Source organism: Syngnathus scovelli, chromosome 16, assembly GCF_024217435.2.
Source record: "Syngnathus scovelli strain Florida chromosome 16, RoL_Ssco_1.2, whole genome shotgun sequence".
NCBI classification, from domain to species: Eukaryota; Metazoa; Chordata; class Actinopteri; order Syngnathiformes; family Syngnathidae; genus Syngnathus; species Syngnathus scovelli.
In genome coordinates this window covers 3,173,007-3,198,984 of record NC_090862.1, presented here as the reverse complement: position 1 = coordinate 3,198,984, position 25,978 = coordinate 3,173,007, and the positions used below count along the sequence as shown (strand labels likewise).

Here is a 25,978-nt window from a genome sequence, read left to right as displayed (position 1 = left end):
CTATGCAAGGGAATCCAAGCTACAACATCTAAGGTTCATGTTGTTTTAAACAATGAAACTTATTAAACTCATCATGTCATCGGGAGACGGAAATGATTCAGGTGTCCCGATTCTATTTTTAATTTCTATTTATGGGACATAAGCATTTTATCAATGTGTTACATTTGCCAAGTGCGGTTCAAATGTTCAGGTGTTTGGTTGTGCACTTGCTGGCGAAAGCACAAAAACGCTACAAAAACATGCTGATTATTGATGTATTTATTTTTTCAGCAGGGTGAGATTCAATGTATACTGTGAAAGGCTAAAGCAAGCCTGTGTTTGCAAAAATGTGTTTCCCCCCCACCCATTATCTAGCTCAATGAGGTAACCAAAACTACTTTTGTGATAAAATGCACATCTAAATAACCGTAATCTACATTACCTGTACCTTTCTTACAATACCAATGTCAGCTCATGCATTAGATTCGAATCTCCTTAGGATGTGCAAATGTATCTCTGTTTAGCCCGATGAAATTCAGCAGAAGCATATTATCACCACAGAATGACCAAGCCATTTATTTTGGATGAAATGGAATTAAAAAGTGACCGTTTTAAGACTAAACTTGTTTGCGTGGCGCAGCGTCGATGTGCCTGTTTGTCAGCCAATGTGTGTCGAGGGGTGGTTTCGCTCATTCCAACTTATTTTGCAAGAACCACACGGGAGACAAGTAAGTCCTTTTGGACACCTGCAGGTGGAGAGTCCATTCGTCGCTGTGCGTACAGCGATGATCGAATGGAGCTCTGACTCTCGGCTCCTGCAAGAGCATTTTTATTGAGAGAAACAGGGTGGGGGTAAGAATGGACTGAATAGAGAAAGCCCTTGACCTCTAGTCAAAACATAGCAAGGGGTGATTTACGACTTTGGGTAGGATGGGACAAGCTAGGTTATTTATCACAGGTTTCATTCCAATATAAGCATGAAACTAATCTAGCTAGGTTATTTATTACAGGTTGTATTCCAATATAATCGTACGATAAAGGTAACCTGGAAAACCCTGACACCATCCATCCATCCATCCATCCATTTTCTGAACCGCTTAGTCCCCACGGGGGTCGCGGGCGTGCTGGAGCCTATCCCAGCCGTCATCGGGCAGTAGCCCGGTTGCCGGTTGCCAGCCAATCACAGGGCACACAGAGACAAACAACCATTCGCACTCGCACTCACACCTAGGGACAATTTGGAGTGATCAATCGGCCTACCAAGCATGTTTTTGGGATGTGGGAGGAAACCGGAGTGCCCGGAGAAAACCCACGCTGGCTCGGGGAGAACATGCAAACTCCGCACAGGGAGGGCCGGAGGTGGAATCGAACCCGCACCCTCCTAACTGTGAGGCGGACGTGCTACCCAGTGCGCCACCGAGCCGCCCCCCTGACACCATATTTGTTTAATGTTTTATGACCACGACTACGCATTAAAAGAAGTGGGTGACGCAAACAACGTCAGTCTCACGTCAAACGACCTGCAAGCAGTGTTAACTACAGGCGTATGTCGACGTAACAAGGCCGGGGTAAAGTAATTTAGACATATTGTAATGATGTACCGTGATTTTGATCGTTTGCAGCGTCTTTCGACGTAATGCTAGTTGCTACGTCCTAAGGTGGCTCGTTTCGCTTTCGGTATTGCCAGCAAAAGTTGCCATTTTAAGTTCGATCATACTTAATTTTGAAGTATTTGGGGGGGCTAAGGAGACGAGGGTTACGCCTGCATTGCGCAATCATTTCTACAGTGATCCCTCGCCACTTTGCGGATTTATACATAACGGTAAAACAAGTTTGATCTTTGAAGAATGTGGTTCACGAAGGACAAGGCGCGGTGCTTGGTTGGTGCGCATAGGAAAAAAAGCACTAAACTCTAATCATTGTTTCCACAGAGTAGAGAAAAGATTATATCAAAAATGTTTGGGATTATTTTCATGTGCTCTGTATATATATTATGACTCCAATTAAGTACCTATATGCTAATTTATTCCCAGCCTGTACAATGTTTAATTTTCATTTGTTTAATTGTGTGAATATTGCAGTAAACTTCAACCGAGGTCCGGGAGTGACACGCAAACAGCTTGGAGGAAGCCTTTTTTGTGTGAAGACTTGTGTAAGCAAGACTGTTTTTTATTTCCCTCAAAGTGCAGCAATCTCCCATTTCTTGAAATTTACAATGAGCAGGTTCAGTCCAGATATTAACGACTTTTAACACGTTTTGTGCAGCTTTGCCATCGCAGAGTGCAGAACGGCACGAGCCAGTTGACACGATGGGCAACGCAGAGTTTAAAGAAAGCAGGCCGGTTCTGGTTGGGAACACAGGATCTGGCAAGAGCTCATCGGGGAACACCATTTTGGGCAAGTTCCTGGCAAAGTTGAGTGGCAGCTCAGTGACCCGGGAATGCCAGTCTGATAGCACTGATCGTTCTTTTGATGATGACCAGAAGAGAATGAGGAACTATACGGTGGTTGACATGCCAGGCTTTGGGGACACTCGCCTCACTGAGGAGGAGATTTTGTGTGAAGACATGTGTAAGCAAGACTGTTTTTTATTTCCCTCAAAGTGAACCAATCTCCCATTTCCTCAAATGTATTAAGAAATACTTGAAGAAATCAATTTATAATGTTTAAGTATGTTTTAAGTCTAACATGGGATGGTTAAAACTGTAATTATAATTATATATCTGTACACTATACTGCTGGCTCCAAATTTGTGACAGAATATAGTGCATGTTGTTGCATGCTAACATTTACAATGGGCAGGTTCATTCCAAATATGAACGACTTTTAACACGTTTTGTGCAGATTTGCCGTCGCAGAGTGCAGAACGGCACGAGCCAGTTGACACGATGGGCAACGCAGAGTTTAAAGAAAGCAGGCAGGTTCTGGTTGGGAACACAGGATCTGGCAAGAGCTCATCGGGGAACACCATTTTGGGCCAAAAGTTCCTGGCAAAGTTGAGTGGCAGCTCAGTGACCCGGGAATGCCAGTCTGATAGCACTGATCGTTCTTTTGATGATGACCAGAAGAGAATGAGGAACTATACGGTGGTTGACATGCCAGGCTTTGGGGACACTCGCCTCACTGAGGAGGAGATTTTGTGTGAAGACATGTGTAAGCAAGACTGTTTTTTATTTCCCTCAAAGTGAACCAATCTCCCATTTCCTCAAATGTATTAAGAAATACTTGAAGAAATCAATTTATAATGTTTAAGTATGTTTTAAGTCTAACATGGGATGGTTAAAACTGTAATTATAATTATATATCTGTACACTATACTGCTGGCTCCAAATTTGTGACAGAATATAGTGCATGTTGTTGCATGCTAACATTTACAATGGGCAGGTTCATTCCAAATATGAACGACTTTTAACACGTTTTGTGCAGATTTGCCGTCGCAGAGTGCAGAACGGCACGAGCCAGTTGACACGATGGGCAACGCAGAGTTTAAAGAAAGCAGGCAGGTTCTGGTTGGGAACACAGGATCTGGCAAGAGCTCATCGGGGAACACCATTTTGGGCCAAAAGTTCCTGGCAAAGTTGAGTGGCAGCTCAGTGACCCGGGAATGCCAGTCTGATAGCACTGATCGTTCTTTTGATGATGACCAGAAGAGAATGAGGAACTATACGGTGGTTGACATGCCAGGCTTTGGGGACACTCGCCTCACTGAGGAGGAGATTTTGTGTGAAGACATGTGTAAGCAAGACTGTTTTTTATTTCCCTCAAAGTGAACCAATCTCCCATTTCCTCAAATGTATTAAGAAATACTTGAAGAAATCAATTTATAATGTTTAAGTATGTTTTAAGTCTAACATGGGATGGTTAAAACTGTAATTATAATTATATATCTGTACACTATACTGCTGGCTCCAAATTTGTGACAGAATATAGTGCATGTTGTTGCATGCTAACATTTACAATGGGCAGGTTCATTCCAAATATGAACGACTTTTAACACGTTTTGTGCAGATTTGCCGTCGCAGAGTGCAGAACGGCACCAGGCAGTTGACATGATGGGCATCGCAGAGCTTGAAGAAATCAGGCTGGTTCTGGTTGGTAACACAGGATCTGGCAAGAGCTCATCAGCTAACACCATTTTGGGCCAAGAAAAGTTCCTGGCAGAGTCGAGTGGCAGCTCAGTGACCCGGAAATGCCAGTCTGGGAGCACTGATCGTGCTTTTGATGATGAGCAGAAGAGAATGAGGAAGATTACGGTGGTTGACATTTCAGGCTTTGGGGACACTCACCTCACTGAGGAGGAGATTTATACAGAAATGACTCAATGTCTGTATCTTACCGCTCCTGGGCCCCATGCTTTTCTCTTGGTGGTGCCCATTGGACCTTACACAGATTATGAGGCCCAGGCTGTCAACCATCTGGCCCAAATATTTGGAGATGACGCTGTCAAATCCCACACAATAGTTCTCTTTACCAAGGGAGATTCTCTTAAAGGCATGGAGTTTGATGAATACCTAGAAGGGAGTCCTGATGGTCTTAGAGAGCTCATTGTCAAATGCGGGGGCAGGTACCACGTGTTTAACAATGAGGAAAACTACGGTAATGCGACGCAGGTTCAAGAACTCATGATGAAGGTCGACAAGATGGTGAAGAAGAGCGGAAAAGAGTTTTATACCAACGCTATCTTTGAAGAGGCAGAGGCAGCGATCAGGGAAGAGCAGAAAAGTCAGCAAAAAATGGAATTGGAGACTGTTCGTCAAAGCAAGTTGCAGCAGAGGAAAGATCAGAAAAGCGAGCATAAGGGATTCAATGGAGCCTTGAAGAAAAGGATGCAAAAGCTTGCTCCCTCTTCAAAGTTAATGGGTATATTGAAGCGCATAGTGGCTGCCGGCGCTGTAGGCGTGGCAATCGGGGTCGTCTTTGGCATCGGTGTCGCCGGAGCTGTGGGTATCGGGGCAGCTGCTGGGGGAGTTATCGGCGGTGGTATAGGAGTAATTGCTGGCTTCAAAGCAAAGAGTGTGAAAGAGGGAGCTTGGGATGCTCTTGTGCAGGTTAGTAAGGTCGGAGGTGTTGCTCTCGCCGCTTCCGCAGTTGTGAGGGCTCTGAGGGCTTGAGCTGGTGCTGGAACTTTGGCTGCAGGAACAGTATAAGCTTTATAAAAAAAAAACTGTAATCAAATGATTGATTTTGTTTGTAAAGTAACTCATGAAATTTCTGTATTTTCGTTCTTATTTTCAAGTAGGTTTTGCTTATTACTGTAATCCATTTATCCATTTTCTGTACCGCTGTATTCCAACTTGTTTAATGAAAATATTCATCCCTTATTTGTGATGGACTGTATGATGCCAAACAAACAAATAAATACACTTTTCAAGACGTCTGATCCTCTAGTATTATGTCTATACAAGGGAATCCAAGCTACAACATCTAAGGTTCATGTTGTTTTAAACGATGAAACTTATTAAACTCATCATGTCATCGGTAGGCAAGAGACAGAAATGATTCAGGTGTCCCAATTCTATTTTTAATTTCTATTTATGGGACATAAGCATTTGATCAGTGTGTTACATTTGCCAAGTGCGGTTCAAATGTTCAGGTGTTTGGTTGTGCACTTGCTGGCGAAAGCACAAAAACGCAACAAAAACATGCTGATTATTGATGTATTTATTTTTTCAGCAGGGTGAGATTCAATGTATACTGTGAAAGGCTAAAGCAAGCCTGTGTTTGCAAAAATGTGTTTCCCCCCCACCCATTATCTAGCTCAATGAGGTAACCAAAACTACTTTTGTGATAAAATGCACATCTAAATAACCGTAATCTACATTACCTGTACCTTTCTTACAATACCAATGTCAGCTCATGCATTAGATTCGAATCTCCTTAGGATGTGCAAATGTATCTCTGTTTAGCCCGATGAAATTCAGCAGAAGCATATTATCACCACAGAATGACCAAGCCATTTATTTTGGATGAAATGGAATTAAAAAGTGACCGTTTTAAGACTAAACTTGTTTGCGTGGCGCAGCGTCGATGTGCCTGTTTGTCAGCCAATGTGTGTCGAGGGGTGGACCATGCATTTTTTATTTTTTTTATTTATTTTTTTACCACGACTACGCATTGAAAGAAGTGGGTGATGCAAACAACGTCAGTCTCACCTCGAACGACCTGCAAGCAGTTTTAACTACTGGCATATGTCGACGTAACAAGACCGGGGTAAAGTAATTTATACATATTGTAATGATGTACCGTGATTTTGATAACTTGCAGCGTCTTTCGACATAATGCTAGTTGCTACGTCCTAAGGTGGCTCGTTTCGCTTTCGGTATTGCCAGCAAAAGTTGCCATTTTAAGTTCGATCATACTTAATTTTGAAGTATTTGGGGAGGCTAAGGAGACGAGGGTTACGCCTGCATTGCGCAATCATTTCTACAGTGATCCCTCGCCACTTCGCGCTTCATCTTTCACGAATCCGCTATTTTGGGGACACGTTTGACCTTTGAAGAATGTGGTTCACGAAGGACAAGGCGCGGTGCTTGGCTGGTGCGCATAGGAAAAAAAAGCACTAAACTCCAATCATTGTTTCCACAGAGTAGAGAAAAGATTACATATAAGTTTGGGATTATTTTGATGTGCTCTGTATATATATTATGACTCCAATTAAGTACCTATATGCTAATTTATTCCCAGCCTGTACAATGTTTAATTCTCATTTGTTTAATTGTGTGAATATTGCAGTAAACTTCAACCGAGGTCCGGGAGTGACACGCAAACAGCTTGGAGGAAGCCTTTTTTATTTGAAGACTTGTGTAAGCAAGACTGTTTTTTATTTCCCTCAAAGTGCAGCAATCTCCCATTTCCTGAAATTTACAATAAGCAGGTTCATTCCAGATATGAACGACTTTTAACACGTTTTGTGCAGCTTTGCCGTCGCAGAGTGCAGAACGGCACCAGCCAGTTGACATGATGGGCATCGCAGAGCTTGAAGAAATCAGGCTGGTTCTGGTTGGGAACACAGGATCTGGCAAGAGCTCATCAGCTAACACCATTTTGGGCCAAAAAAAGTTCCTGGCAAAGTTGAGTGGCAGCTCAGTGACCCGGAAATGCCAGTCTGGGAGCACTGATCGTGCTTTTGATGATGAGCAGAAGAGAATGAGGAAGATTACGGTGGTTGACATTCCAGGCTTTGGGGACACTCACCTCACTGAGGAGGAGATTCATACAGAAATGGCTAAATGTCTGTATCTTACCGCTCCTGGGCCCCATGCTTTTCTCTTGGTGGTGCCCATTGGACGTTACACAGATTACGAGGCCCAGGCTGTCAACCATCTGGCTAAAATATTTGGAGATGACGCTGTCAAATCCCACACAATAGTTCTCTTTACCAAGGGAGATTCTCTTGAAGGCATGGAGTTCGATGAATACCTAGAAGAGAGTCCTGATGGTCTTCGAGAGCTCATTGACAAATGCGGGGGCAGGTACCACGTGTTTAACAATAAGGAAAACTACGGTAATGCGACGCAGGTTCAAGAACTCATGATGAAGGTCGACAAGATGGGGAAGAAGAGCGAAACTGAGTTTTACACCAACGCTATGTTTAAAGAGGCAGAGGCAGCGATCAGGAAAGAGCAGAAAAGGAAGCAAGAAATGGAATTGGAGACTGACAATGAAGAAAGTAAGCCTGTTTCTCAAAGCATCAGGAAGAGGAAGTTGCCGCAGAGGCAAGATCAGAAAAGCGAGCGTAAAGGATGCAATGGAGCCTCTACGCAAAAGGTTGCTCCCTCTTCAAAGTTAATGGCTAACTTGAAGCGCATAGTGGCTGCCGGCGCTGTAGGCCTGGCAATCGGGGTCGCCTTTGGCGTCGCCGTCCCCTTGACAGCTGCCCTCTCGGCACATCTTGCGGGGAGTGCCGTTGGCCTCGTTGCTGCTCAGCTTACCGGAGCGTCTGCCGCCGGAGCTGTGAGCGCCGTAGTTGCCGCAGCCTCGGGAAAGACCGCTTTGGTTATCGGGGCAGCTGCTGGGGGACTTATCGGCGCTGGTATAGGAGTCATTGCTGGCTCCGAAGCAGAGAGTGTGAAAGAGGGAGCTTTGGATTCTCTTGTGCAGGTTAGTAGTGTCGGAGGTGTTGCTCTCGCCGCTTCCGTAGTTGTGGGGGCTTCCTTGGGCACGGCGGCGGCTCTGAGTGCTGGGACTGGTGCGGCTGCAGCCAACAGTGGTTTAGCTCCATTGGCAGCGCAAAATGGCCCAACCTCAGGTGGAACTTTGGTTGCAGGACCAGGCACAACTTCTTGTGCTGCAACAGGGGCAGAAGGAGTTCAGGACACTGTGCAAGTTGCCCCTGTTGCTGCTGCAGCCAGAAATACTGCTCTAGATGCAGTGGTTGCGTTTGGGAAGGTTGCAGCAGCTGTCATACCTACCGGTGTTGTAGTGAAAGTGGTCGTAGATAAAACCAAAGACTCACAAAAGTCTACTTATGAGGTGTCATTTAACAAATGAACACTAAAGCGTCTCTAAAATATTGTCAAACGATTGCACAAAAGATGCAGCCAAATTATTTCAAGTCCAGTTTCTTCACACTACTCTAATAACCCATGATTAAATATGGGGGCATTTATGTTTTTCTCATCGTGCCAGATTGGTTAGGGTTTAAAATAATACATTTTATATTTTTTTTACATTGCTTTTTTGAAACATGAAAATTGCCTTGATTTTAGAAAATGATGTGTTACAAATGTGGCCCAAAAATCTGGAAGATGATAAATACCTTTCAGGTATAGTTAGGCTTTATAAAAATATCTGTTATCAAATGATTGATTTTGTTTGTAAAGTAACTAATTGTAATGTATTTTTGTTCTTATTTTCAAGTAGGTTTTGCTTATTACTGTAATCCATCCATCCATTTTCTGCACCGCTGTATTCCCACTTGTTTAATGAAAATATTCATCCCTTATTTGTGATGGACTGTATGATGCCAAACAAACAAATAAATGCACTTTTCAAGACGTCTAATCCTCTAGTATTCTGTCTATGCAAGGGAATCCAAGCTACAACATCTAAGGTTCATGTTGTTTTAAACAATGAAACTTATTAAACTCATCATGTCATCGGGAGACGGAAATGATTCAGGTGTCCCGATTCTATTTTTAATTTCTATTTATGGGACATAAGCATTTTATCAATGTGTTACATTTGCCAAGTGCGGTTCAAATGTTCAGGTGTTTGGTTGTGCACTTGCTGGCGAAAGCACAAAAACGCTACAAAAACATGCTGATTATTGATGTATTTATTTTTTCAGCAGGGTGAGATTCAATGTATACTGTGAAAGGCTAAAGCAAGCCTGTGTTTGCAAAAATGTGTTTCCCCCCCACCCATTATCTAGCTCAATGAGGTAACCAAAACTACTTTTGTGATAAAATGCACATCTAAATAACCGTAATCTACATTACCTGTACCTTTCTTACAATACCAATGTCAGCTCATGCATTAGATTCGAATCTCCTTAGGATGTGCAAATGTATCTCTGTTTAGCCCGATGAAATTCAGCAGAAGCATATTATCACCACAGAATGACCAAGCCATTTATTTTGGATGAAATGGAATTAAAAAGTGACCGTTTTAAGACTAAACTTGTTTGCGTGGCGCAGCGTCGATGTGCCTGTTTGTCAGCCAATGTGTGTCGAGGGGTGGTTTCGCTCATTCCAACTTATTTTGCAAGAACCACACGGGAGACAAGTAAGTCCTTTTGGACACCTGCAGGTGGAGAGTCCATTCGTCGCTGTGCGTACAGCGATGATCGAATGGAGCTCTGACTCTCGGCTCCTGCAAGAGCATTTTTATTGAGAGAAACAGGGTGGGGGTAAGAATGGACTGAATAGAGAAAGCCCTTGACCTCTAGTCAAAACATAGCAAGGGGTGATTTACGACTTTGGGTAGGATGGGACAAGCTAGGTTATTTATCACAGGTTTCATTCCAATATAAGCATGAAACTAATCTAGCTAGGTTATTTATTACAGGTTGTATTCCAATATAATCGTACGATAAAGGTAACCTGGAAAACCCTGACACCATCCATCCATCCATCCATCCATTTTCTGAACCGCTTAGTCCCCACGGGGGTCGCGGGCGTGCTGGAGCCTATCCCAGCCGTCATCGGGCAGTAGCCCGGTTGCCGGTTGCCAGCCAATCACAGGGCACACAGAGACAAACAACCATTCGCACTCGCACTCACACCTAGGGACAATTTGGAGTGATCAATCGGCCTACCAAGCATGTTTTTGGGATGTGGGAGGAAACCGGAGTGCCCGGAGAAAACCCACGCTGGCTCGGGGAGAACATGCAAACTCCGCACAGGGAGGGCCGGAGGTGGAATCGAACCCGCACCCTCCTAACTGTGAGGCGGACGTGCTACCCAGTGCGCCACCGAGCCGCCCCCCTGACACCATATTTGTTTAATGTTTTATGACCACGACTACGCATTAAAAGAAGTGGGTGACGCAAACAACGTCAGTCTCACGTCAAACGACCTGCAAGCAGTGTTAACTACAGGCGTATGTCGACGTAACAAGGCCGGGGTAAAGTAATTTAGACATATTGTAATGATGTACCGTGATTTTGATCGTTTGCAGCGTCTTTCGACGTAATGCTAGTTGCTACGTCCTAAGGTGGCTCGTTTCGCTTTCGGTATTGCCAGCAAAAGTTGCCATTTTAAGTTCGATCATACTTACCGTAATTTCCGGACTATAAGTCGCGGTTTTTTTCATAGTTTGGATGGGGGGGCGACTTATACTCAAGAGCGACTTATATATGTTTTTTTTTCACAAATTTTTACTTGATCATTAAGACATCACTTACAAGTATAGTTGACCACTTCCCATGTTATTTTTAGTATAGTTGATCACTTCACATGCTTTTATTTCTTTATCTTGAACATATTCAAAACATAAAAAATAGAGAAAACATCAAATAAAGCAATTAACACTTTAAAGCACCATATCCAAGTCCACTGTCTGCTGTATGTACACTTGCTCCATTTTTGCTCCTCTTATATTTATTATTATTATTTATTATTATTTGTTTATTTATCATTTATTCAATACTCTTATTTATTCATTGTTAGTGCCTTCTTGGTTTTTTTTGTGTTGCTTGTATGCATATGTGTACTATCTCACCGAGGGATAGAGGAAATGTAATTTCAATCTCTTTGTGTGTCTTAGTATATAAAAAAAATATATCGACGATAAAGCAGACTTTGACTTTGATAAAACAACCAAAAAAAATTATATTTTCAGACGAAACTGGATGAGGGCGCTCTAAATTTTACCGTTGGCCGTGACTCATCAACTGGGTGGGCTTAAGAAAAATGGCACCAAAAAGAAACTCATATTTTGCAGGTTACAAACTTCAAGTTGTAAAATATGCAGCTGAAAACAGTAATCGAGCAGCAGAAAGAAAGTTTGGAGAACCGTGATGTACCAATGGATTACTATTTCAAGTGACGTCAGTAGCGCGGCGCGCCGGTTGTTTACATACAAACGTGCCCACACAAGGACGACCGGCATCATTAGCGGTGATCATTTCTAAGTGACACGGAGGACAAAGAGTTTGAAGGAATTAAGGATTTGGAGTGACATAGAAGGTTTGAAAAACTATTATGGCTTTTACGCACGCCCGGTCTCTACTGAGTCGGGGGCCGACGATCGGCCGAGTGGTTGTCCGCGAACGGTGCGCGGGGCTCGGACATGGCCATTACGCACGCCCGGTCTGTCTGGAAGTCCACGCCGCCACACGCTTGGAAGTTTGTTTTGTTTAATAAAGAGCCGTTTACCAAACCTACGTCTATCCTTGTACTTTGTTAATGCTACAATATAGTTATATAGTAGATCTGTGGAATAAAGACGAGGGTGACGTCAGGGCGCACGCGCGGCGATGTTGACAAAGGACGAGGAATTTGATCGATGGATTTAATGGAATTAAAGTGCACGGATGGTTTGATAATATTATTGGCTTGTATTATAGTTATTTAAAATATAGTTTATCTATCGTTATATGAGCCTGTGGAATATTTTGAAGCGCAAGCGCCCTCAGCCGTGCGCACCCATTGTTGACAAAGATCGATCGATGGATTTAATGAATTGGAGTGACACCGATGGTTTTATAAACATGTTATTCATGTAATAGTTGTCCTTAATCACTCTATATGTTACGTCAGGCCCGTTCTCAGCTCTTTGTTTGTGTTTGTCAAGTTAGCATACCTATCGTTTAGCCTGTTGTTGCTATTTAATGAATTGGAGTGACACCGATGGTTTTATAAACATGTTATTCATGTAATAGTTGTCCTTAATCACTCTATATGTTACGTCAGGCCCGTTCTCAGCTCTTTCTTTGAGTTTGTCACGTTAGCATACCTATCGTTTAGCCTGTTGTTGCTATTTAATGAATTGGAGTGACACTGATGGTTTTATAAACATGTTATTCATGTAATAGTTGTCCTTAATCACTCTATATGTTACGTCAGGCCCGTTCTCAGCTCTTTGTTTGTGTTTGTCACGTTAGCATACCTATCGTTTAGCCTGTTGTTGCTATCGTTTAGCCTGTTGTTGCTCGTTCATGACTGTTTTTGGTGTGGGATTTTGTCGAATAAATTGCCCCCAAAATGCGACTTATACTCCGGAGCGACTTATATATGTTTTTTTTCACTTTTTGGGGCATTTTATGGCTGGTGCGACTTATACTCCGGAGCGACTTATAGTCCGGAAAATACGGTAATTTTGAAGTATTTGGGGGGGCTAAGGAGACGAGGGTTACGCCTGCATTGCGCAATCATTTCTACAGTGATCCCTCGCCACTTTGCGGATTTATACATAACGGTAAAACAAGTTTGATCTTTGAAGAATGTGGTTCACGAAGGACAAGGCGCGGTGCTTGGCTGGTGCGCATAGGAAAAAAAGCACTAAACTCTAATCATTGTTTCCACAGAGTAGAGAAAAGATTATATCAAAAATGTTTGGGATTATTTTGATGTGCTCTGTATATATATTATGACTCCAATTAAGTACCTATATGCTAATTTATTCCCAGCCTGTACAATGTTTAATTCTCATTTGTTTAATTGTGTGAATATTGCAGTAAACTTCAACCGAGGTCCGGGAGTGACACGCAAACAGCTTGGAGGAAGCCTTTTTTGTGTGAAGACATGTGTAAGCAAGACTGTTTTTTATTTCCCTCAAAGTGAACCAATCTCCCATTTCCTCAAATGTATTAAGAAATACTTGAAGAAATCAATTTATAATGTTTAAGTATGTTTTAAGTCTAACATGGGATGGTTAAAACTGTAATTATAATTATATATCTGTACACTATACTGCTGGTTCCAAATTTGTGACAGAATATAGTGCATGTTGTTGCATGCTAACATTTACAATGGGCAGGTTCATTCCAAATATGAACGACTTTTAACACACTTTTGTGCAGCTTTGCCGTCGCAGAGTGCAGAACGGCACCAGCCAGTTGACATGATGGGCAACGCAGAGCTTGAAGAAAGCAGGCTGGTTCTGGTTGGGAACACAGGATCTGGCAAGAGCTCATTGGGGAACACCATTTTGGGCCAAAAAAAGTTCCTGGCAAAGTTGAGTGGCAGCTCAGTGACCCGGAAATGCCAGTCTGAGAGCACTGATCGTGCTTTTGATGATGACCAGAAGAGAATGAGGAAGATTACGGTGGTTGACATGCCAGGCTTTGGGGACACTCACCTCAGTATGGAGGAGATTTATACAGAAATGGCTAAATGTCTGTATCATGCCGCTCCTGGGCCCCATGCTTTTCTCTTGGTGGTGCCCATTGGACGTTACACAGATTACCAGGCCCAGGCTGTCAACCATCTGGCTAAAATATTTGGAGATGACGCTGTCAAATCCCACACAATAGTTCTCTTTACCAAGGGAGATTCTCTTAAAGGCAAGGAGTTTGATAAATACCTAGAAGAGAGTCCTGATGGTCTTCGAGAGCTCATTGACAAATGCGGGGGCAGGTACCACGTGTTTAACAATGAGGAAAACTACGGTAATGCGACGCAGGTTCAAGAACTCATGATGAAGGTCGACAAGATGGTGAAGGAGAGCGAAACTGAGTTTTACACCAACGCTATGTTTGAAGAGGCAGAGGCAGCGATGAGGGAAGAGCAGAAAAGGAAGCAAGAAATGGAATCGGAGACTGTTCCTCAAAGTATCAGGAAGAGGAAGTTGCAGCAGAGGAAAGATTAATGGCTAACTTGAAGCGCATAGGTGAAGGAATGAGGTCGAAATACAAAAAGTCCTGCCTCGTTACAAAAACAGATATGCTCAAACCTCATTGAATAAAGTACATAAGCAGACAAGTATATTCACATATTAAATAAATAAAAGAAACATTTGAAGCATATAATTATACGTACACACCAAATCAATAAAGAAGACATAACTAGACATTTTTGATAAGTGGTGATGAGAAAGGTTTTTATAACTTTATGATCTGATATATATATTTCTGAGGACTTTGAAATAACAAATGACTTTTGATATATTGCCTAAATAGCTTAATGACCCTTAAGGAACTGTGGAATGCATGCCTGATGTTTTTTCTCTGAATCATGGACACGGCCAGAGTCGTCTTGACCGTTCAGTACTTGATTGTATCTTATGTTTTGACTAATGTTAGACGCCAGTTTTTGATTACTACTGAACGCTCTGCACAGAGGGAAATAGTTTGCCTAACAAAGAAAAGATACGGTTGAATGCGGTACGACAGTGTATGTCCAAGATTGGAGAAGAATGTTCACAGGAAGGTCACGTGGAGATAAAACCAGTGGGTGCCAGAAGGAGCCACCCGAGAACTCGGCCAAAGATGATCGCCAAGGCCGAGAGACGGGATGGAAGACAACAGCCCCCTCCACACACACACACACACCAACAGCCCCCCACCAACACACCGAATCGCCCATAACCAGCACCACTCCCATGGAAGCAGACTCTCCTTCAAACTTGCCCCACCCCGAAGACTCATCGCCCATCAATCCCAGCCCACAATGTGCTACTGAATATAAAACTGATCTAACAACCTTGGACTTTTCCTTTTCTGAATGGAGACTTTCTGCTCTTGAAGGGCCCAGCGCTGTATTGTACTTTCCTGAAAACAGAGCTTTTTGAACAAGAATTGTGATTGAACTCAATCAATCTGTAAGTCTAATTTCTGCTTCAGTGTCTTTGCATTTTCCTAAATCTGAAGAAATCAAACGAGCACGCAGTGAGTAAATTGGATAACAGGTGATTGGCAAAGGCTTTTGCCGTGAAGCGCAGATAACGCGCTCCCTAAATTGTGGACAAAATCCAACATAGTGGCTGCCGGCGCTGTAGGCCTGGCAGTCGGGGTCGCCTTTGGCGCCGCTGTCCCCTTGGCCGCTGCCCTCTCGGCACATGTTGCGGGGAGTGCCGTTGGCCTCGTTGCTGCTCAGATTACCGGAGCGTCTGCCGCCGGAGCTGTGAGCGCCGTAGTTGCCGCAGCCTCGGGAAAGACCGCTTTGGCTATCAGGGCAGCTGCTGGGGGAGCTGTTGCTGCTGCAGCCGGAAATACTGCTCTAGATACAGTGGTTGCGATTGCGAAGGTTGCAGGAGCTGTCGGTGTTGTAGTGAAAGTGGTCGTAGATAAAACCAAAGACTCACAAAAGTCTACTTATGAGGTGTCATGCAACAAATGAACACTAAAGCGTCCCTAAAATATTGTCAAACGATTGCACTAAAGATGCAGCCAGATTATTTCAAGTCCAGTTTCTTCACACTACTCTAATAACCCATGATTAAATATGGGGGCATTTATGTTTTTCTCATTGTGCCAGATTGGTTAGGGTTTAAAATAATACATTTTATATTTTCTTACATTGCTTTTTTGAAATATGAAAATTGCCTTGATTTTAGAAAATGATGTGTTATAAATGTGGCCCAAAAAATCTTTCAGGTATAGTTGAGCTTTATAAAAAAAAAATCTGTTATCAAATGATTGATTTTGTTTGTAAAGTAACTCATGAAATTTCTGTATTTTCGTTCTTATTTTCAAGTAGGTTTTGCTTATTACTGTCATCCATTTATCCATTTCCTGTACCGCTATATTCCCACTTGTTTAATGAAAATATTCATCCCTTATTTGTGATGGACTGTATGATGCCAAACAAACAAATAAATACACTTTTCAAGACGTCTGATCCTCCAGTATTCTGTCTATGCAAGGGAATCCAAGCTACAACATCTAAGGTTCATGTTGTTTTAAACAATGAAACTTATTAAACTCATCATGTCATCGGTAGGCGAGAGACGGAAATGATTCAGGTGTCCCGATTCTATTTTTAATTTCTATTTATGGGACATAGGCATTTTATCAACGTGTTACATTTGCCAAGTGTGGTTCCCTACTCCTCCTCGGGAGGGCGTTTTAGGGGCGGGGTTTTGTTGAAATAACACATGAGTTTCTGATGACGTACTATCAGGCCATGGAGAATGCGGTCTTGTCATTGGTCAATCCCGTCTGGTCTGCTGACAACAACACGTTGCTTTGGACCAATCTGAGCCCCTTTTAAACCACCGCGTCTATTTGCGAATGACGTAACGCCAAAACAATATGGCGTCGTCTTCAGGAAATATAATTTTAAATGAGTATAGCCGGGTAGACCGCTGCCTCTTTTGAGGCACTGGTGTTGTCCAACTTTCACTTGTGAATACAATAACTAATTACGAGAGACATTAGACACGTACTTAGACATTTGTACCCGACAGTTTTATCCGAGGCGACTCGGTTACGGCGGTCAAGGATGGACTGTGGAGAGTACATACCACCAATGGAGCCTTTAGCGGAATTTGGAAATGGATTAACAGTAGGGGACATCTATGGTGAGTTGTCATGTCACTGAAAACCGTGTTCGTGTTTATTTGACTTTATTCTTCCAGTTTCCCCTCAGTCTGGTCAGCATTTGCGGGTCTGGAGCAGCGTAAGGAAGCTGAGCGCGTCTGTCATTTATTGCAGTCTAATAAATAGAGAGAAAACGCGTTTATCTTTCCAGTCGTTTCTAGCTAGGTAATCAATGAGCTGTCATTCCGTATTAGGCATGTTGTCATTCAAATTCATTGATGATTGAAGATACCCGACCACTTCAATGGATGACAGTGAACCCCCATTTATCATGGCATTAATTCCAGTTCCACGTGCAGTTTTACACATTTAAACGTAATATCAATGTAAACTTAATAAAACACGATCCCATAAGATCACTGAAGAAAAGAAGACTCACTTTGCACACTTCTGCAAATAAGGTTGGTCACTTAAGGTTAACTGTAAAACTCACACGAATTAAACCAAAACGAAACATTTTATAATTAAACATCATTATTTTCAAACAACTTTTTTTTATCTCATCAGTGTATTTCAGAGTTAGATAGCCGAACTGAAATTAGCATAGATGCACTGAAGTTCAACATACCATTAAGAGCATAAAATTATCACAATTATTATTATTTTTTTAAATAAAGTTTGAAACTTGTTTCGTTGAACCATTTTACACGCATGTATGCACTTGTCTCGCTCCCTAATTACTCTCTCTGGGACTACAGTTGCATAACCTTCTTTCTTTTCACCAAGAAGCCCACAACACCATTGTCTGCGGCATCTGGGGGCTACTATAACTGGCTTGTTCTGTCTGTCTGCCCAACAATCTCCCCCCTATTGAGGTGCACTCATGCCTGGTTTTGTGTATCTGTCAGCATAAATGTGTTCATCTGCAATACATGAAAAAAACTTTTGCTTGAGTGTCCAAGTTGAATAAATGGTGGCAAATTGTTGGTATGAACAATTCAGTTCTGCTCGGTTGCCATAAAGGCTGTACCCCTTTTCCACTCTGACGAAATACTTATTTATGACAATGACTTGATGTGGTTTTTGGCAGGATTTCAACCATGAGGTCATGTTTGAGCCTAAAAGTCACCTTGTGTTCGCGCCCCAAACTGCTATGCATTTTTTTTCTGTTGTTGTTCCGGGTGGTTTATTTTGGCAGGTTGGACTGCCCGTGATTTATTTCCTCGTATGATTTCGTCAGATTCACGATGATAAACACTTCACAGGAGTTTTGAGTTGAAGACTTCAACATATCTAAAGTTGGGGAAAAATAAAACAGTTTTTTATTGATAGTATTGACATTTATACGAATGGTTATTTTTGTTCTTTTAGCCTAAAGGTGCACAAGGATGAACAATTATCTCATTTCCTTGTAGCTGCATTGGAAATAGGGTTGCGCAATCGGGCCCACAAGTCGTATCCTGATATATTTCGGGGGGGGGGTCAATGGAAACAGTTGTGGCGCATCCCAATATTTCCTATATATTATATTAAAATTCCATTTAAAGCTTCTCGAAGCAATTAAGTTTCAACGACATCAGCACCACAGACTGAAATTCCACTTTTACAGCTCTGCTTGTCTTTGTGGGCACATAATTTTTTCAAGGCCAAAAGCAGAAGTTGCGTCTGCATGTACGTGTGCTTCCCTCAAGGTCGATCTGCAACATTGGCTGCTATTTCTTGTCTTATCTTTCTGCCGTAAAAACTGCTTTGACACGCTTCAGGTGTACCGACAGAGACCCATCATGATTGAGTAATGCTTTTCACTTTTACTCAAGGACATACAAAGTCCTTACCAGTATTACTGTCACAATAGGGTAGAGTATTTGCAAAGTTTCATATTCCTTATGCTAATTTACATTTTTATGTATTGATCATTTGGGTCATCAATTAATGCCAACATCCTGTACATACTCAAAATTGTTCTCTTCATATTTCTTCAGAGATGCTCCAGCTTGATCCCGACTTATTTGAGGAGCTGGACACTCTAAGCACCACCCCTCGACCAGCCAATCAAAACTCGGGATCTGCGCCAGCATCAAACCCGGTTGCCTACCACAACACCGGCGCTGGGCTCTCTGCCCCCCCGACATTGTCGCCCAGGTCTGGCTCCCTCCCCCCAAATATCTCCCCTGCTCAGTCGCCCTCCACAGCCACACCATCTACAGTACAGCATCAGGTGACCCGTACCCCACCGCCCCTTCAGCCGCGGCCTCAGGTGGTCCACCCCATCCAACCCCATCTGGTGGCCCAACCCACCATTCAGGTTTGACAAATTTTCTTAAACTCATGCCAAGTGAAGAATGTCTGCTAGCACATTTTATTGCTGTGTGATGACAGCCTTGATAAGATGTAATATTATTATTATTTTTTTTTTACAGAAAATTAGTTTATTCATAAACACCTTAAAGAAATGACGTCATTTCATCATTTTTTTCTCACCTTATATATTGCAGATGCAAACCCAGCGATTCCCGGTTCACACTTTGGTCCCAACACCCATCCAGACACCTGCGCCCCAAACGGTGATGATTGCCACCACTTGTGGGCAGTCACGTTTCATCCAAAACCCGGTCATCTACCACCAGAGCCCGACTCCTGGTTTCCCAGGTGACAAAAACAATCCTGTCATCATGTTGCTGCAATATTCTCATTGAGTCAGTTCCAATCTGACTCATGACCAATCACCGGTACTCATTTGTCATTTCTCATGTTCTTCCAGTACTTCAACCACAAGTGCAGAGCATTGTGACAACACCTCAACTCCAACCCGTGACAATTCAACAACGCCTTCTGTCAAACGGTCAGACCATCCAGACTCTCTCTACAGCGCCCACTACAGTCCACGCTGTGCCGCAGCAAATGCAACAGGTAGCGACTTTGCTATTCATGTCATCAGTTGATGATTGAGACACGTCAACTCTTCAAGTTCTGTTTTTAAATTTTGCGGTGGTACTTTTCAACAGGTTCTGGTTCAACAGCCTCTGGTTCAACAGCCTCAGATTTTGAAGACCGATTCCCTGGTACTATCCACCATGCCAAACCCAGGAGGGATCACCACATTGACCACGCCCCTCCAGAACACAACACTGCAAGTCCCGGTAATACACCCCAAAAGATGAATTTGTGCTTTTACAACACAACCAGAATATCTCAATTAGAACCACCATAGTAGTCAGAATTCGAGTAAATATGCCACGACCAATCGCTTTTGTGTCTGTAGACACTGATGGGCAGCAGCCTCCTGACTTCTGTTCTGGGCGGCGGAGAGAAGCTGACAATCAAACACCTGCAGCCGGGCTCCTCTCACTGCACAAACGGCACCATCTCAGGCATCGACCAAAGCACTTTGACTGCGGCCGGGCTGTGCCAAGGAGGGGTGGTGAAGGAGGGTGAGAGAAGGACCACCCACAACATCATTGAAAAGAGGTACCGCTCGTCCATCAACGACAAGATTGTGGAGCTGAGGGACTTGGTTGTCGGCAATGACGTCAAGGTCAGTGATTTGAATTTTGGTTGTTTTAACAAATGAGAAGTGCTCCTAATTATTAGAGTCCATCACAAGTGGTCTGGAGTGCAAATGTTGGTTGGAGATGTACCGATTCAAAGGATTTTTTTTTCTCCTTACATTTTTGCTTTCAGATGCATAAGTCGGGAGTGTTGAGTAAAGCCATCGACTACATTAAGTACCTGAAACAGGTCAACCATAAACTTCGACAGGAGAATCTGACTCTTAAGATGGCAAACCAGAAGAACAGTAAGTGGAACACACGGGTAACTTCATATCGCAAATTCATTCTGATTAACATCTTTGTTTATCTCAGGGCCAGTGACAATGTCTGAGGATATGGAGCCTAAAGAGGAAATTGCAATTATGTCACCTCCAGCCTCCGACTTGGGCTCAATTTCCCCTCAACAGTTTTCTCCTTACAATGTGGACTCTGAGCCCAGCAGCCCCTTAATGGATCACGATCAGGTAATGTACACGCCGTTTGGGTCCATCGTTTTTTTTTCTTTCTATCATCTATTGTCTATTCAGCATTGTCTTTTTTTTTGATCCCAGATGAAGTGTGAGCCAGACTCTCCTAACTTTGTTGGAGTGATGGACGGCTCTCGTCTGCTCCTCTGTGCCCTGACCTTCTTCTGTCTCTCCCTGAACCCGCTGCCCTCTTTGCTGGATTCGGAGATCTCGGAGAGTCTTTCTACTGGGCACGGACCTTCTAGATCTCTATCCTGGTTCCCGGGCCCCACTCAAGATTTGGGTAATAAAAGCTAGCTTTTATGATGAAGATGGAATCCGATTGACATTTATCTCCCTGTGTGGGCTCTCTCTTTCTGAATCCTAGCCTCTTGGCTGCGTTGTCTGTTGCCATGGGTGATGGTTTGGATGCTGAGTGGGCTGGGAGCAATTTGGGGTTGCGTACGGGTGCTCTACCACTGGGAACCTGTCACGCCCCTTCACTCCCCCAAGTCGGTGTCCTTCTGGAGACACCGAAAGCAAGCTGATGTTCACCTCAAGAGAGTGAGTACATTTCCAATGAAGTCCCATTTTTGTTTTTTATGGTTGTTCTAAGTAGTTGGTACTTTTATTATCTGTTCCAACCTCTTGCAGTCATCTCTTCGAACTTTCTTCTTTTATTTTCTCCATCTCTCATAGGAAGATTATGCTGCAGCATTGACAAGTTTAGAGACTTCCTTGTCCATCTTGACCAGAGCCTTGCCTTCCACCAAACTGGATCTGGTCTGCTCGTTGACCTGGAACGTGATTCGCTATTGTTTACATCGCCCGACCCCTCTCGGGTGGCTGGTTCACCAAATCCGAGGCAAACACGAGGGGGACGAGGCGAGGACAAGCGCGAAGGATGCCGCCCTGGTATACCATCGTTTGAGCCAGCTGCAACTCACGGGTAAGTGTTGGGATGGTCATTCAAAGAAAGAACAATCTCGATAAAAATGAATTGTGCGTGATTTGTAGGAAAGCTACCTCAGCGAAGCAGCTGGTGGGCCCTGTCGCTGTCTTTGAGTGCTGTCAACCTCAGCGAGAGCGCCCAAGGAAAGATGGCCCCCGCTCAACTGGCCGAGATCTACGTGACGGCAGCCGCAGCCATGCGTACTGTACCTGGTCTCTACATCACCTGTTTGCCCGTACGTCACCTTATTATTCTCTTTTAAAATCGTATCAATTTCAACTTACACAACTCCTTTTTTTTCTTCTTCAGGGTTACTTACTGAGCTGTGCCGAGAGCCTCGCAAATCAATGTGACGCAAAGCACATTCCGGACGGCCTGCGCTGGCTTTTCAACCCATTGGGCAGGAAGTTCTTTTTAAGCTGTGATTGGTCATTGAAGTCAGAGAGCAGCGATGGGGTGTTCACGTCGAAGAGAGACCCAGGTACAAATGACCTTCAAACTTGATTCAAATCGTTACCAAGCATGATGTTAAATAACGTCATCCGGTTGTGAAAAACGAAACGTGCCGCCATACTTAAAACCGCCCAATTGTAAATATTTGCCTTCCAGGAGACCCAGTGGCCCAGTTGCACCGCTGTTTCTGCAGGAAGTTGTTGGAGAGAGCCGTTCACACCCTCATCCAGCCTCAAAATGACTTTGAAACGTGCAAACACAAACAAAGCTCTGGGTGTGACAGGAGGCCTGCCAGCACTAATTCACTGGAGTGTGAAACAATGACATTACTGTTCAGCTATGTACTCGTCTGCTTCCTTCTTCCAGAGACTTTTCCGGTGCCCTTGAGTTCCTGCAACAGTTGAATAAATGCACAGAGGACTCGCCGTCTGCTCCTCCCTTCTCAACTCCTCCCAGTCACACCATCACATCAGGTGCGGTTATGTTTGACATAGCACACTTCCTCGTTGGGGATATTATTGAACTTCCTTCATGGAGTTCTTAGAGGTTATTTTTGGCTATAAAAATGGTGCAATTCATTTAATATTGACATCTCAAATCTTAAGATGGAATCAAAAGAAATATTTTCTACTTTGTTTTGTCTGGCAGTGAGAGATCCAGTGAGTCGTTGGTGGGCGTTGGTCCTAAAGGCTACCATCCATTGGCTTCAAGGTGATGATGTCACCGTGAGGTCTCTGTTGGTGGAAGCAGAGCGGATGCCAAGAACACGAAACACTCTTGAGTAAGTGCCATGTCATCAAGTGCTCCCAGAATGTTCCCAGAACTACTTTCGCCCTCTTTTTTTTTTTGTGGTAAATTGGTGTGTCTGAAAGATGAACTTCCCTCATTTGAACTGTTTCTCTTTCTCCTGTCTGTTCCAGCCACCCTCTGCCCAAAGCTGTGCAGTCACTCTGCAAGTCAGTTCAGATGAGTCTGTCACCTCTAAAGGGAGAAGGAACATCAGCCTGTCTGTCCCGTTGTGACCAAGCCAGCAGCTACCTGCGCTCCAGCATCTCAGTTCCGCTTGGGCAGCCCGGCGATGGCTTAAACAAGGTAAAGAACAATTAAATAGCTTTTTTTTTTTTTTGGGTAGGTGGATGTTATAGCGCGATAGAGATGGATGGCAGGAGGTGGCTGTGGTGCATTGTAGTTGCATTGCATGATCTTCAAGCCAAGTGCAATGGACCTGCAGTGCATTACAGAGACCTCCAAGCTCTGCATGCTGCTCCTGCAGCAACCACAAAATAAATATATCAAACTGTTGCATCATCAATGGTTAAACAGTGAACATGCATTTTGTCATTTTTTTCTTCATTTAAAATAATAGGGAGTGGAGGATGTTAAATAATGTTCTGAATTTTCTTTATCATCTAAGGCGATGGAGCTCTTGGTATGCGACCTTCTACTGACCTTGAGGACCAGTTTATGGCAGCGAGGAAGCAGCACTAATGGGGAACCGGGGCCAGCATCTGCCTCGCAGTTGGCTGGTTTTCAAAACGACCTCAGTGCCCTCAGAAAGCTCACGCAGTGCTCCAGACAGGCCCAGCATAAGGTGACAAGAAGTTCAGAATAATGACAGCAATATTGTTTCATGACTTTCTTCGGCTCCAGGTGTATTCAAGCCACGATTCTTTTGCTTGTAGATGTTCCTCCACGAGACCACGGTGAGGCTGATGGCCGGAGCCAGTCCCACAAGGACGCACCAGCTGCTGGATCACAATCTGCGACGCAGGACCAACGGCCTCCCCAATGCAGGTGAAGAATATCTTTGCCTTTTCGTCTGCTGCATTTCCCCTCTTGTTAAGATAAAAAAAAAGGAATGTGATTTATTTCACAAACAACAAAAGCAATTAACAAAATGCTGATCTCTATTTTGTATTTTAACATCAGAGGGTGAGAGGGAGCGGGCTCACGCCATTCTGCTGGCCTGCGGCCACCTGCCCATGCCTCTGTTGACCCCGCCCGGGCATCGTGCCCACCTGCTGGCCGAGGCCAAACGCACGCTGGAGCGGGTAGGAGATCGGCGCTCCCTGCAAGATTGTCAACAGATCCTGATGCGCCTGAGCGGTGGCACGACCGTGGTTACATCCTGAACACACACTTCTGTCGATTTAACTTACAGTCCTACATTTTTAAGCCTGTATCATCATCTCTCCAAGTGCTCAGCTTTAGAACAATCTCGCCACCTTTTGGTCATTCACAAAGTTGGCTCACTGCCTCATATTTACAATTGCGCAACAGGGATATCAGGTGTAATGGGGCTTCCAAAGAAAAAGGGACCTGTTTATAAATAACTTCAAATTGGTGCATTCGCAGAGCTGCAATGCCATTTTGCAATTTCTAAATCTGTTTGCCAGCTTCGATTCTAAGGGCTGTCAAATGCATACATGTGAAGACAGACTGGTTTATGCTGAATTTTAAGTCGTGTCGCTTTATATCTACCTCAATCGCAGTGCGTTTATACTGTGGGGAAAAAAAGAAAATACACAAACACAAGGTCGGTTATTCTGAATTGGAAGTAAGAGTGTGCAGCTTTCAGTACATCACACAAAGGTCGCGACTACAGAGGGCAAGTTGCTGGGAATGCAGGATGTTGATACACACATATTGTAGTGCATGTATGATTATTGAATATAAACAGTTTGTATTTCGGTTGTAAATACAAATAGACTAACTTTTAAAAGTAGATTTAAACGTAAAGCACTTATTGAAGAAGACATTACTGACAATCGCTACTGTCTGGTTGGTTTTAATGGCTGGATCAGAGGAGCTGTTATGGCTACCTTGCCCCAAATGTTAAAATATTTCACTGAGTTAATTTTAGATGGTAATTAGGTTGGAGGAAAAAAAATGCAAACCTTTGTTTAATGTAAAATATGTGCTTGTGCAACAATGCTACGATGGAAATGTTTTATCTTGTCTGATGTCTCTTTTTTTTAGGCAAAACATTATTTTAAACAGAACTATTTTGCTATATCATGTAATTTTTAAAATCATGTTAGAAATTGTTTAAAGCTGTTTGCTTTTAAATTTGTAGTTTTTGCCTCGCACAAGGTGCTTCTGTCATTCCTGCTTTTGTGTCTTATTTAATTATATCCTTTTTAAGAATAATCCTTTGCTGGAGGGGAGGAAAGTCACAATTTGCGTGTATTATATTTTAATGTGAGGAATTTAAAATATAGAACAAGCATTTTAGATTTGTGTAAAAGCTTACTGTTTTCTTTTTTTTTTTAGAGTAGAGAAGCAAACTTCCAGAAAATTATCTTACAGGTCAAACCGAGCAGATCATTCTCTTTCTTGGCTGCACAAAGAACAGCAATGCCATGGTTAGGGTGGGTTTATTAAAGCTTTTCTGATGTTATGTTACATCTTTTTTTGTCTATCCTTTTTACTTTCCAAATTTCAGTCTTGTTCACTATTTTGATCTTGTTGTTTTTATAATTAAAAATGTGATGGTGGTGATAGTTCTTGTTTGTTCCTACCCTGCAAAAGATATATATAGCCGGCTTAAAACAGAAGATTAATGACACTATTCTGGTCACCATTAGTAGTCTGTCAACATTTGATTTCCTCTTACTTATCTGTGTTTCATATATGGATAAATATAGCATTGTTATATTTCTTCCTATTATGTAATTGGAGAACTTTTTCCACAATTAGCTGTTCCATCACAATTCAGATGTAAAAATAATAA

The 25,978-nt window shown here is 43.1% G+C and overlaps 2 protein-coding genes across 3 annotated transcripts; both read left to right on the top strand.

Moving 5' to 3' along the window:
• The first annotated feature begins 143 nt into the window (after positions 1 to 143).
• Positions 144 to 16,195, top strand: LOC137839566 (uncharacterized). Its single transcript, XM_068653442.1, has 12 exons — positions 144 to 778; positions 2,061 to 2,131; positions 2,245 to 2,550; positions 2,824 to 3,132; positions 3,406 to 3,714; positions 3,988 to 5,084; positions 6,479 to 6,516; positions 6,712 to 6,782; positions 6,896 to 8,466; positions 9,577 to 9,776; positions 13,100 to 13,170; positions 13,445 to 16,195. Exons 1-12 carry the CDS (start codon positions 645 to 647, stop codon positions 14,230 to 14,232), a joined length of 4,965 nt encoding a protein of 1,654 aa, XP_068509543.1. The 5' UTR covers positions 144 to 644; the 3' UTR covers positions 14,233 to 16,195.
• A 384-nt stretch (positions 16,196 to 16,579) lies between these two features.
• On the top strand, positions 16,580 to 25,748 carry srebf2 (sterol regulatory element binding transcription factor 2). 2 transcript variants are annotated; one of them, XM_049745947.2, is made up of 20 exons: positions 16,580 to 16,884; positions 18,826 to 19,148; positions 19,339 to 19,492; positions 19,605 to 19,753; positions 19,864 to 19,983; positions 20,106 to 20,378; positions 20,525 to 20,639; positions 20,707 to 20,858; positions 20,946 to 21,144; positions 21,229 to 21,404; positions 21,540 to 21,789; positions 21,858 to 22,027; positions 22,102 to 22,273; positions 22,402 to 22,519; positions 22,612 to 22,718; positions 22,894 to 23,026; positions 23,166 to 23,337; positions 23,660 to 23,836; positions 23,928 to 24,039; positions 24,175 to 25,748. In XM_049745947.2, exons 1-20 carry the CDS (start codon positions 16,806 to 16,808, stop codon positions 24,375 to 24,377), a joined length of 3,354 nt encoding a protein of 1,117 aa, XP_049601904.1. In that variant the 5' UTR covers positions 16,580 to 16,805; the 3' UTR covers positions 24,378 to 25,748. The 2 variants fall into 2 exon arrangements, with proteins under 2 accessions (XP_049601904.1, XP_049601903.1); XM_049745946.2 differs by having other exon boundaries at positions 19,849 to 19,983.
• The last annotated feature ends 230 nt before the right edge of the window (positions 25,749 to 25,978 follow it).

What these genes read in the sequence shown, in the direction of transcription:
- srebf2 (XM_049745946.2), top strand. Translation starts at nt 16,806, where the DNA reads ATGGACTGTGGAGAGTACATACCACCAATGGAGCCTTTAGCGGAATTT. An exon ending in ACACAACACTGCAAGTCCCG is followed by an intron (nt 19,984 to 20,105) that starts GTAATACACCCC and finishes TTGTGTCTGTAG; the next exon opens with ACACTGATGGGCAGCAGCCT. An exon ending in TTGTCGGCAATGACGTCAAG is followed by an intron (nt 20,379 to 20,524) that starts GTCAGTGATTTG and finishes TTTTGCTTTCAG; the next exon opens with ATGCATAAGTCGGGAGTGTT.
- LOC137839566 (XM_068653442.1), top strand. Translation starts at nt 645, where the DNA reads ATGTGTGTCGAGGGGTGGTTTCGCTCATTCCAACTTATTTTGCAAGAA. An exon ending in CAGTTGTGAGGGCTCTGAGG is followed by an intron (nt 5,085 to 6,478) that starts GCTTGAGCTGGT and finishes TGACCTTTGAAG; the next exon opens with AATGTGGTTCACGAAGGACA. An exon ending in ACAGCGATGATCGAATGGAG is followed by an intron (nt 9,777 to 13,099) that starts CTCTGACTCTCG and finishes TGAATATTGCAG; the next exon opens with TAAACTTCAACCGAGGTCCG.